The 12,404-nt window shown below is 40.9% G+C and overlaps 1 protein-coding gene across 2 annotated transcripts; it reads left to right on the forward strand.

Annotated features, from left to right (window-relative positions):
• Positions 1–377: 377 nt before the first annotated feature.
• IL4R (interleukin 4 receptor) lies at positions 378–11,070 on the forward strand. Of its 2 annotated transcripts, XM_008633705.2 has the most exons (9): positions 378–491; positions 3,930–4,071; positions 4,940–5,091; positions 6,153–6,307; positions 6,888–7,044; positions 7,821–7,920; positions 8,506–8,575; positions 8,714–8,790; positions 8,891–11,070. In XM_008633705.2, the coding sequence occupies exons 1-9, from the start codon at positions 422–424 to the stop codon at positions 11,013–11,015; spliced, it is 3,048 nt and encodes a 1,015-aa protein (XP_008631927.1). In that variant the 5' UTR covers positions 378–421; the 3' UTR covers positions 11,016–11,070. The 2 variants fall into 2 exon arrangements, with proteins under 2 accessions (XP_008631927.1, XP_017589726.1); XM_017734237.1 differs by lacking the exon at positions 4,940–5,091 and having other exon boundaries at positions 405–491.
• The last annotated feature ends 1,334 nt before the right edge of the window (positions 11,071–12,404 follow it).

A 12,404-nucleotide genomic window follows, 5' to 3' on the forward strand; every position in this document is an offset into this window, starting at 1 on the left:
TCTTAAATTCTTTTAATTATCTGAGTGGAATCATAGGGCTTTGGTGACAATGTCACTGATTTTGGTCTAGTGCTTACCCTTTTAATCGCCCACATACTAGCAACTTTCCTTTTCTAGTAGCTCAAGAGAGTAGGTCCACTGCCAATGTCAGTCCCATATCCTGTGTAATTTAAATTTTGCAGAAAAGTCCTCTAGATCATTTGTATTCTTATTCTTCTACGTGTCTCATTGTTCCATGAGCTAATTTTAGGGGACAGAGGTGGGAAACAGGTACAGCAGGGGATCTGAATTCTAACATCTAGCAGAGTGGTAGGAAAAACTACACTTTTACCTTAACTGAGACAGGGATGTAAGCTTATTATGTTTTCTGTTGGCAGAATTGCAGCACATTTTTTCCTACTGAACCTGACCAGTGTCAATAATGGCAAGACTCCCAAGTGCTGCACCATATACCCTGTGGATCCTTTTCTTTTCATATACAACAAATGAAGGTATGTTCGTCAATATTTTAAATTATTATCCTGAAGTTTTTATTGACAGCATTTTTCCACAACCACTAGGTAACGCTGTTACCACTAATTAACTAATTAACTGCTATAAAATTTGTAACTTCAAATGTCAGAAATATCCCTGTAGTAGAAAAAATTCTTAGATTTTTTTTTCTTTATATTGACCTTTTCTATGTGGGTAAGAAAAATTAGAAATTTACAGAAAGGAGAAACAGGTTTGGAAAGCCATCTCCTCCTTCCCCACTATCTGATCTGCACTGGACACCTCACTGTGAACAAGGTCTCAACGTAGCCCAGGCAGCTCTGCAGGAAGCTTCAGTGTCCCCTGGCTACTGTGCCTTGTTGGTGGGACCACGAGGGAGCTGTGCTCCCAGAACTGTGCCTGCAGGGCTGCTGTCAGTTTGTGCCCTCCAAAGTCTGCAGAGTGACTGAGCTGGAAACCATAGTTGCCTGGATTAGAAGAGATTTGGCAGGCTGTGTCTGTGGGACATTGCAGCTCTGACGGGCACCTGGAACAGACAAGGGACAGGATCTCCAGTGTGTCCCTTGCTGCCGTGCTGGCAGCCTGCAGATGCGTCCGAGTGCTGCTGCTTCCTTAAGGGTTATTTCATGAGGCTTAGTTGGCAGAAGCTGAATATAAACATGGGTTGTTTTCCTTGCATCTTTTTGATGTTTGATTATAAATACAAATGAGATATATATACTAATGGTTTTAAATAATGCGTTTTTATTTTCTGGAAAATGAATCTCACACTTTGCTTTCTGTATTTTTTTAACTAGTTCTACAGTGGTCTATGGTTTCTTATATCTCATTTTGTTTTGTTATATGAAGCAAACCAAAACAGTTAAAAGACAATTTAAAATACCCTGTCTCTAAAAAAAGAAGGTTTAATAGCTACTGTCTTACATACTATGAAATAGTGCAATTTGAATTCATGAGAAGGATCAAGATTTGCAAGAGCACATTGGCGGGGTTGTCTGATCTAGGTAATCCCACCATTTGATTTCCCTAAATGATCTTTATCTAAGTTTAATTTTATAGTGTTTACTTTGGGTTAGTTTGCCTAGTTAACTGCACATTTTAAGTTTCTTCCTCATCGTGTACTCTTTGAGGATTAAAAAAGAAATTCAATATTTCAGTTCCCTTTTTTAAATACATAAACTCAAAACAAACCCTGTACCGTATATGGTTTCAAAAGGAAACTCTCAAATATCTGAGCTTTTTAAAAAAAATATGGTGTACCAGAGATGGAAAAGCGAGAAGGTGACAGGAAAAGAGCAGAGAATATAATTCAGAGTTCTGAAAAGACATGAGGGCACTGAATGGCAAGATAAAGTAAAACTGTTAGTCATCATAGCTTAACACAGCAGGAGGAGCTTCATTTAATTGGAGTATTCTTGAAAGTGTAAGATGATTAACACATTGAAAAATAATGTCATTCATCTTTAAGGGCCTTAAATTGATAGTACTTCTGTTAAAAGTACATTTTAAAGTGAATAAAGGAAACTAGCAATAAAATTACAAATGGCAACCAAATATAAACAACATCACCAGGATAATGATTATTGTAAAATAAAAAGGAGTGTGACTGTTAAAGTGTTGCAGAAGTTTGACTTGCTGCTTTTTGGATGAGTTTTAAAGAATTGGGTCAGAAAAAAAAGGAACCTAACATGCTACTGCCATCTAGGAAGGACATAATAGCAATAGTTCTTACCTACAAGATAAATATGTAGCTTTATTAACTAAACCAAAACATTTTCTAAGTATTTGAACACTAATGAAACCATGAATTGCAATCAGTTCTAGATTTATACGTAGTCAATCTATCAGACAACTTAGAATCCAAATTTTATAGATCCCATTGTGCTATATATCATGTCCACTAAAAGGTATCTGACCATCACATTTTACACTTGCAGATCCTGTACTGTAGCAGAGTATGCAGAAGTTGGATCATAATAAATAACACAAGTGGACTACAGAAAAACAGAAATGTAGGGAAGATAAAATGAAATTAGGTACTTTCAGAAAAAAGCTTGGAAGGAATAATCTGAAATTTAGGTACCCGTTGGAAGGAATAAGCCTGTGAAGCAGAAGTGGCTGAAGGACAGCAACCTTGCAGGATGTGAATTGTTGGCAACTGAGTCTTGAATTTGCAATGTAAATGACCAGCATAGAAAGTTGGTAATGCACTGGGCCACGTACACAAAATTTGGTCTTGTATAATTGCCACAGAAAACCTTCTAGCAGAATCCTTTTGGAAATTCTCAGAAAATCTTAATTAATAGGATTCAAAAAACCAGTCAAAGCTATTTTAAATTTTTTACAGGAAATTGACATGTAAAGCAGAAAAGGATTTATATTTGTACAGCTTGTGCAAGAAAAGGGGGATACTGTTATTATTTACCTGTGAAAGAGAAGTCAAACATCAGAAAAGGGAAATAATTGTCTTGGATGATAAAAGTATTAGCGATTTCTGTCTGCTTTGCTGAGAAATTATCACATTCCAGGGTCCAGTACCATGGTTGGCATACTGTTAGTCCAAATAAAAGCATGACCTTACTGTCACCTAGCTTCTCCTCTTCTGTTCTGTGTATCACTCATGTGGAGCACATTGAAATAAAGGAAAGCGAGGCTGGAAGGGGTACTGGGGATTGTGTATTCCATTTCCGCTTCCAGTTATAACAAACTGTATATTCTATTTTTTGCTTAAATACTGCCAGTGAAAATAGTTATAAATTTGGAGTGCAAAGACTTTGGGCTTTCGTATACCTGCTCAGTGCCTGGCTCTGTGTGACTCTTAATTTCTCCTGGGTCTTGAATGCTCTCATAACAATGACAAGTAGAAGACAGAACGGGAAGTAGTGAGTGAGATGAAGTAAAGCTATATACTCGAAGAAAGACTGTGGCAGGACGATCTTCTAAGCACTGGGAAGCTGCTCTGGGGAGGCAGAAGTTGTGCGTTTGGGAAGCTTAGAACCATTGTAGGTAAAGCATGAGTCATGACTGTAAGCAGTGATCCTGCTCTGACTGTTAATTATCTGCATTTTGGGTTTTGAACCTTTTGTACTTAATAGATGGGATTATGCTGTTTTGTAATTTAATGTTTATGTGTTTTAAATAGGGCTATTGGAATCAGATTTTCTGTTTTTGGAAGTCTATGTTGGCTGAGATGTGCCTTTCTATCTCAATATTACTACTGCAGACTCTTCCTCTCCAGGATGGTAGAGATTGTCTCCAGAAAGGTGGAGACAGTCTGAGTGCCACTCTTTACATTTGCCCAGACACAAAAAATAACAATGTTCTTACTTAATCTGTAGGGGTGTGGCAGCTCTGTTCAGATGGAAAAGTTGATGTGTCTGTGTAGTCCAATGGTCTTCTGATTCTCTTGCTTCTCATTGTATGCTGCTTTTCTCTAGTTATGACTGCAGGACACATACAAGAATTTGCATGCTTCACTGACTATGACAAAGAGCTGGTTTGTCACTGGAAGGTGCCTGCACAAACTAATTGCTCCAAAGAATTCCTGCTCTACTACAGCAAGGAAACTTCTTCTGTGTCGTAAGTGTTTAATAAGATGTTACACTGCCATTGTTAGGCTTCATATATCCTGTAGCCACTATTGGCTTTAATTCCCTCCCTCTACTGTGGGTGTCTGGGACAAAATGTAGTTCAGATTATTCCTCTTAAAGTAAAATGGATTCTTTTCCTTTTTAGTAAAATGGGTTTCTGCAATTAACAGCACTCCCTGTTCGGTGGTCTACTCTTCTGTAGAACTTTATGCACTCTTAGTACAGAGGAGGGATCAAGTCCTACTGGTAGGAGTGGTAGGGCTCTTAGAAGTTTACAAAACCTTAATTCATGCAAAATGTTACCTTCTTCATGAGAAATCTTACGTGATTCACCAGTCTGTAGCCTGTGTGAAAGATACTCTCTGCTGGAGTGCAGGTAATTGTCTCTGCATACAGTCTAACTCCTTGTTCAGGCACAGACTGTTGTCCTTGTTCTGAGCAGGGCCAGTCATCATCTCTTACAAAAGAAGATGCATCTGGGTTCTCCTGTTCCTCTCTGTAGGATTTCACCACACTGACATTCAAATAACCTTGCTCATACACTGCAATAAGCCTGTTCCTGTACTAACAAGCTGTTAGTATGTTCCTTTAGAGGCTGAAGTGTGACAAAGGGTCGTATTTGGGATCAATCCTTAGCTTTTCTGTCAAGTTTTTCATTTGTGCGATACAGATATCCAGGGGATGTCTAGGGAGGGTGGGTTGTTTGGGGATCTCAGTTTTGCCTTGGAAACATTTCTGGGAACTGACTTGTCTCAGCTTTGATTAGTTCTGCATGTTGGGAAACTTGATTTCACCTTTTCAAGGAATAGTGTGTCACATTCTCTTAAACATCCCATAATTTTGTGCCTGTTTTTCAGAAACATGTGTGTTCCTGAGAATGAAAAAGACAGTTTAAGGTGCACTTGCACAATATATCCAGATTATTTTGTATCAGGCCTCACATATATTCTAGCCCTACAATTCAATGGGACTGATATGTGGAATTACAATGTTACACCAGCCCTTGTTGGTAAGAACTTGTTTACTTTGTCACTGGTGCATCTGGTTCCAGGCTTTGCAATCTTAGCTAACTTCTCATTCATGTCACCAGAACAGTTTTTGCTTATCAGAGGTGGAAAGTGTCATGGTAGCTTAAATGCAAAATCAATTTGTTTTAGCAACCTTATTCTGGATTAGATTCTTAAGGAATGAATATAATGGGGAAAGCAGAGAGTGATTCTTCCTCTAGCTGTTCCCTCTCAGCTGCAAGCAAACTCAGCAGGAGTTTGGGAGTTTAGATTATCTTTAGTGCATTTTATTTGTGGTTTACAGGATGAAGAGGAATTATGCTGCTTTCAGTTTCTAGAAAGAAACTAGGCTATCCCTACTGGAATTCCTCCCATTCCTGTCTCTGTCGTACTCCGATTTTTCATGCTAGTTGAATCATGCTACATGAGCAGAAGGTTTTTTACAGTAATTGCTGTTGGATTTTAACAGCCAGTGATAAAAAGTTAAAGAGACTGCTCCTAAACAGGACAGTGTAGACACAGTTCATGTCTCTGCCTAGGCCCCCAGTTTGGTCAGAACAGTATGCTTGTTGGTTACGCCTGTCACATTTTGAACACTTAGAGAAACCATTTTAATACCTTAGGCAGGCTGAGGAGCTGGTTCTCTTCAGAATACTTGATTGATGCTGCTACTTATCTGCCAAATAAGCAGAAGTTCACATTGATTTCCAAGAGACAGGGAGCCAGGACAGCTTGCCTGTGACATTGGAGCTCTGTGCCCCCCTGCCACACAGCTGCTACTGTCAGGGCGCAGGTTGTTCCCGTTTCTCCAGGGTGAAAGCTGCATCCAGTGCACCAAAAGGCCATGCCTTCAGTTTGTTCAGCCAGCTTGAAGAATCAGTGCTTGTTAATGAATACCCTGAAGTTGCTCTGGTTTGGCTTCTCTATCCTTGTGCTACAGCATAGTGAAAAGAGCTAAGTGCATAGACTACGATGATATTCTGGTCTCTGGTGAATACTTCTCTCTCTGCTTCTCTCTATCAGTACTCTCCCATTACCCTGTTCTGTATTTTTTAACATACAGTTAAGCCGAGGGCCCCCAAAAATCTTGCCATTGAGAAAGCTGAAAATGGTAACTTCAATCTGAGTTGGGAGGAGAGCTACTCTCCTCCATCCTTGCTCTCTGGACAGCCAGTCATCTATGAAGTGAAATACTGGAGGAAGCAGCACCCAACAGAGGTAAGAGACACCCAGTCTCTTCATTTTCTGTCTCCAGAGCTTTCAAGTTTAAAAAGTCCTCTAAAAAGTCACTTCATGAATACTAGTATAAGGGCCAGCAGGAGCAAGTCCCACAGTGTTCCTGATTACACATTTGCCACAGTTCACTTTGCCCCCAGGATGGTTCAGCTGGATGTCAGAGGATTGAAACTCTTCTGACTGCCACCCCAAAATAGTCTGCTGCTTGCAGTAGACAGGGCAGAGATTGAAAATACAATGCTTCTGTTGCCTGAACTTCATTTGATCCTTAGACATCAGGAAGCTGGATGTTGGTGGCTTTGTGGGGGAGGTGAGGCACTTCAAACACTCTTCTGAATAATCCAGCATTTCTGGGCTGGGCCTCTTCTGGTAGAGGAACGTGCATGGGGGCATGTAACAAATACCACCTGCTGATGACATGAACTGCAATATCATACACAGTCATTCATTTGTTCATTTGTGAAAGGTCACTGAAACACACAACACTATTGGTATTTAGTTGCTGTCACTAACCCTTCACCTTATAAAGAAATCAAAATCAACTTTCTCACTTTCTTTTCAGATTTCTGTAAAAGCAATTAACTACCAGACAAAAAGCTTTGAGATTACTGCAAGGTCCTTGAAGAGAGGCTTTGATTACGTTGCAAGTCTCAGGTGTAACTACACAGACTACCCAGCCTACTGGAGTGAATGGAGTGAAGAAGTTGAATTTCACTGTGGTAATAGTGTCAGAAATAGCAGCTCGGTAAAAGAATGGTATAGTCTTTCATACTCTGCTGCTCTCTTGGAGGAGAGCTATGGACTCATCATCTTCATCATTTTGAATGTAATGTGAATACATCTGTAAAGGCTTCCAAAGACACTAAACATAGATAGGCAACTCCTTTGGAAACTAAGGAAGAGAAGACCAAGGGAGGTTGGATTGCTTAGCCTTGTGAAAAAAAGGCTGAAAGGGATGTGTTTATTCTGTATAAATATTTCATGAAGTAGACAACAGGGAAGTAGAAGAGATATTTGAGCTAAACAGCAACATTGATGTGAGAGGAAGTGGGTATAAATGAACAATATATATATATATAGGCTGCAAATTAAGCAGTATTTTAACCATCGGAGGTCTGAGGGTTTATAAAAACCCCTGAAGAGCAACAGAGAGAACAAGAAACAGAGCTGCACTACAGTGACAATGATAATTTTAGGCACTGTGTGGTAGGCTTTGTCCCTAAGAGCTGACAGTGGCCTCGCAGTACACATTGGCTCTCCCAGCTCCTGACATGCCCAGTAGCTGACCACAGTACCTGCGCCAGACGGTCTCTGACACACCACACACCATCGCTACTGGCAGCTGTGGGGGTGTGTTGTTTATGTGCTGGAGGCTTTATTTTACATCCTCTAAGAGAGCATTTTTTTAAGCTGCAGCGGAGCAGCAATGAATTTGGTATTGCCAGTGCTTGCATTTAGATGCACATTCACATGTAAATATTTGCTTGTTTAACAGATTACCAGGTGAAGGCTGAAGACATTCTGCAGATGGCTGTGCCCACATCCTGCATACTGATCATGGCAGGATCCATCATTTGTTACTTCTGTTTTACCAAGTAGGTATCCTGCTTCTTACAGAGTTTATAGAGTAACAGTTTATACGGATATCAGTATTGCTATCGATTAGCCGGAATGTCTGGTAGCACAGAAATCTAATATTTTGTGTTTTCTCAGCACCTTTATCTAGCTGTCTGTGAGCAGAGATTTTATAAACACAAGTCAGTTGCACTCTGTCATTTTGTGAATAGTCTTTATTAATCTTACTAGAATAGGCTTGTTATTGTAGGGGGTTGTCAGTTTTGGACCCTGGTCTTTGCTGGAGTTCAAGTAATGATGGCTAAATATCTTTATTTCTTTTAAATTTTTTAAAATGGTAATGTGAAAGTGAGATCCTGTCTGTTTCACACATCATTTTAAATATGATTAGAAGAACAGGTGACTGTCATTGTGCAGAGCAGTCATATACCAAACGTATAAACATCTTTGCACTGGTTTAGTGAAAAGCAGGAGATGCACAAAATGAGCACTTTTTGTTGCTGCAATACAGATGCCTAAGAGGGAAAGGAGAACAGAAGAGGGAAATGTACACTGATTAAGCCCAAGTGCAGTCAAAACAAATAATTTTCATTCTTCTCTTGCAGAGTGAAGAAAGAATGGTGGGATCAAATCCCAAATCCAGCAAAGAGCCATTTGGTTGTAAAAAATGTCAAGGTACTTAAAAAGCTTTGCAAAAAATACTTTTTCCTGATCATCAGAAGTAGAATATGTAATAAATTCTATTGTCTGTCTAGTGCAAAGGATTCTAAATACAATTCATATGAGTCCTAAATCTCATTGTATCTTTATTAGTTTTCAGTTATGTGCTACTTTGATGAAATCAAGTTTCCTTTCCATGACTTAAAGCAGAGTCATATGGATCAACAAATGTAAGTAAGATTAAAAAAAAAATCCTTCTGCTTTACAGCATAAAGTTGTTTCCCGTAACATAAACATTAACTGTCCTTTCCTTTTGACTTCCAAAAACAGAAGTTGCAAGAACTGTCTGGCTCGAAGTTTTTCAAGCCAAAACTTCAAGGGAAAAGATAACATCAGAAATGTTGAGAAATCTTGCAGTTGCCACAGCAGGTCTGGAGAGTGGTTGCCAAAAGGCAGCAGTGCAGTTTTAACCCCTGATACAATACCAGTTGAAGAGTCTATAGAAATCTGTGTATGTTTAACAGACAGTGAAACCGAGAGCCAAGAAGAAACTGGCACCCAGATCACCATGTTTGAGCCTTGTGAGAGCAGCATCGGTGCTTTCAGAGAGCAGCCTGAACACAATGAGTTACTAGCTAATATGTTTGATGCACTCCTGGCAGATGAAAATAACATGCAAGACAATAAAGGCCCAAACATCCCCACAGCTGGGAGGGAAACCTTAGAGAACGTTGGGTCAGAAAATCTATCACAGCAAAATCCAAAGGAAAGTGCAGCTCAGGGTCAGCAACCATGTGATATTTCTCATACAGCTCCCCTTTTCACCAAAGCCTCTCAAGATGACTACAACTGTAGTACAGCCAGCAAAGAGTCAGAACTTTCAGAAGAATCCTTTGAATCTGGCTATCGGAGCTCCAGCATAAATTCTGCTACTCTGGATGCAAGAGATCTTCAACAAATGGTTCATCAAAGCCTTTTTCTATGTAGTTCTGAAAGTGAGCTTGACTCTTGCGTCCTGATCCAGGAATCTACAAATAAATCCTTGTTTGGGACCAAAACAGACAGAATAAACAGCCCTGCAGACAAGAGTTTTGGTACCCTTGTGTCTGCCTCCATGGAGTTGTGTGGTTCTGCCTACAAGAGCTGTGACACCCTTTTGCCTCCCTCCCTGGAGCCCTGTGGCTCTGCCTACAGGAGCTTTAATATGCTTGTGTCTGCATGCAAGGAACCAAGCAGCTCTGCATACAAGAGCTTCAATGCCCTCGTGTCTCAGTCGATGGCTAACAGTAGCCTGACTCCGTGCTTTGAAAGCGTGCGTCCCTCACTGCCTTTGAGACAGTTGTCAGAGATGCTGGAACGCAGCTGCAGAGATCAAAGTGCTCAGCCTGCTAGCAATCAGACATGTTATAACAACTACAGATCTCCTAGCACTGAGCTTGATTTTCCAAACACCTGTTCAGAACATACTGATTTTCTGTCTTCCTCCACACATGCAAATGAAGGTGCTTCAGCTTTTCTATCAGAGGAAGAAATACATAAGCAAGTGATATATAAAAATGTTCAAAAGAAAGCCAATATAATTTCTTGCCCTATTGCACCTTGGCCATCTGGTTATCAGCCTTTTGGTAGTGCAGGTAAATGTAATGGTCTAGACTGTGACAGTAACAATGAGGTTATCTCTACATCACCAAATGAATCCTTCATTAGTCTGTGCAACAACCTGAGTGTAGCACCTCCAGATACTGCAATCTATGAACCTGACCCAAGGATAAAGGACTGTGTGTCTTTGACTGTTCAGGGTTCTGACCGCAGCATTTTCCCAGGTTTAGCATCTAGTGAGAATGACACACAGACTAGTGATGGGAGCCCTTGGATCAACAGCGCTAATGAGCTGTCTGGTGATAGCAATGATGAAAATACCGGAAGAGGTGAACAGCTGTTGCATTTGTTAGAGATGAAATGTCAAGATTTAAACAGCAGAGAAAGAGCTGCAAAGGGGACAAAATGGAAAAGCTTTAACCCTACTGGTAAACTAATGCAAGATGGTGGTGATAACAGACTAAATACTGGCTTCCACTGCCACTCACACAACCACTTGAGGGAACTTGGAGATGCAGGGGGAAGTGAAGAGGTGCTGAAGCATGCAGAAGGGGGAAGTTGTGGCTCAGCAGCTAGCTTACCAGCATCACTGGACAGTATTGGGCTAAACTTAGACAGAAAAACTGCAGAGCCCCTGGAGCTCCATGTCTCAGACAAGGCATTGCCTTGTCATCTTGTGAGTAACTCCTATCCTTCTGATTCTCACACCACTCACAGTGAGGACTCCAGACTGGCACTTGCAATTAAAAAAAGACCAATAGAACTGTTAAGGGAAAACAGCAGGAAGAATGAGAAAAAAATGAAACTTGTGCAAACCCTTGCCCAAGAGGACAGCTGCTATATGGAGGTAGCCTAGCCACATTTGTCTAGACTGAACTAGTCTTTGGAAATAAACTGTATGGCAAGTTGAATTGTTGCTTGTTATTTCAATCTTGACTGAAGTGAGGGCTGCTATAGGTCACCTATGATTCAGGGGGTTGTAGCACCCATGCCTGCCTGGGACTGGCAGCTGGGACATGATGCAGACCCCTGGGGACCGTTGGGGTTAGCACCCAGCAATGACAGCCAGAGCTCTACAGGGACGAAGTCAGAGCTGGTGTCTCCAGCTGTGAACAATCTCTAAAAGGGAGCAGCAGCTGCAGGAAGCAAGAGTTCTTAGTACAGCTCCTGTGGTTATCGCCCTGGCTGTGTGTTGCTTGGGAAGCACACAAAGGCGATGGGAACATGCTGGCACACCTGAAAGTGGGACATAGGTGCAGGTCCAAAGGGGAGGTGACTGACTTACCACACAGCTTCCATAACTTACTTCTTTTGGGGTGGGGGATGTTGTCCTGTGTGCTTAGCCCTTGCACGGGGTGTATGTTTCTATAGCTGCTAAATCAAGACCTGAAATAAAGATTACCATCATTTGCACTTACACAGTGCTATTATTGGTGATTAGTTTCTTATCTCGTAGAAACAAGTAGAGCTTGTTCTGCAGCTGTAAAAGGAATCAGACATTTCTAAGCAGTGTTTCTTCCCACAAAAATTATCCACGTGTGGTCTGACACTTACCTTTGTGGAATTTTTTTTTTGGCTTCTTGTTCATGTCCAGTGAGAATGGAATGTAGCCTGCACCTTAAAGGCCGTATATACTTGTTGGATAATTATTCAAGAAGTTTTACTGACAACTTCTCTACAGCATAATTATATATTTTGGTGTGGTAAATTCCACCCTCGTATGTTGGCAGTGGCATAAAACAGTTAAGAACCATTAAGTAATGGGGGTTTTCTATTGAAATGTATACATTTATTCTCCTTTAGAAAACTCTGTTTATATTGCCATTCATAGGGAAGGAAACCATAGTGCTAAGCACAGCAACTGGTACCGCAAATCTCTCTTCCAAGTTGCCAAGATACTAGAGGTATCCATGTAGGGACACCAGTGGTGCTTCCTTTCCCTTCTACTCCTGTGCTCTCTCTCTTGCGCTCTTTGTGAAGTCCTCCATGAAGGCTTGTGCTTGGCTGGAGAGGTCTGCTCAGGCCACAGTTGGAAAACTTTGCTGCAGCACTTGCTTCTCTGCTGAGCCCCAGCTCCATTCTGTCTTTCCCTGGCTTTTTTCTTCCACATAGCTATGCCCTCCAGTCTGCACATTTCCGTAAGATGGCTTTCTGTGTGGAGTTATTCTTCCCTTTCTCTCCCTTTAGTGTTTCTCTGGTGAAGTGGAACCTAAGTCTCAGAGAAGGGGGATCCCTGTTCCTTTGT

This window comes from Corvus brachyrhynchos, unplaced genomic scaffold (genome assembly GCF_000691975.1).
Source record: "Corvus brachyrhynchos isolate BGI_N302 unplaced genomic scaffold, ASM69197v1 scaffold5, whole genome shotgun sequence".
In the NCBI taxonomy this organism is placed as follows: Eukaryota; Metazoa; Chordata; class Aves; order Passeriformes; family Corvidae; genus Corvus; species Corvus brachyrhynchos.

Bases quoted from the DNA above. Each gene is read 5' to 3' on its own strand.
- IL4R (XM_008633705.2), top strand. From the start codon at position 422: ATGGCAAGACTCCCAAGTGCTGCACCATATACCCTGTGGATCCTTTTC. The intron at 7,921-8,505 runs GTAGGTATCCTG...CTTCTCTTGCAG, and splicing joins TGTTACTTCTGTTTTACCAA to AGTGAAGAAAGAATGGTGGG. The intron at 8,791-8,890 runs GTAAGTAAGATT...TTCCAAAAACAG, and splicing joins AGTCATATGGATCAACAAAT to AAGTTGCAAGAACTGTCTGG.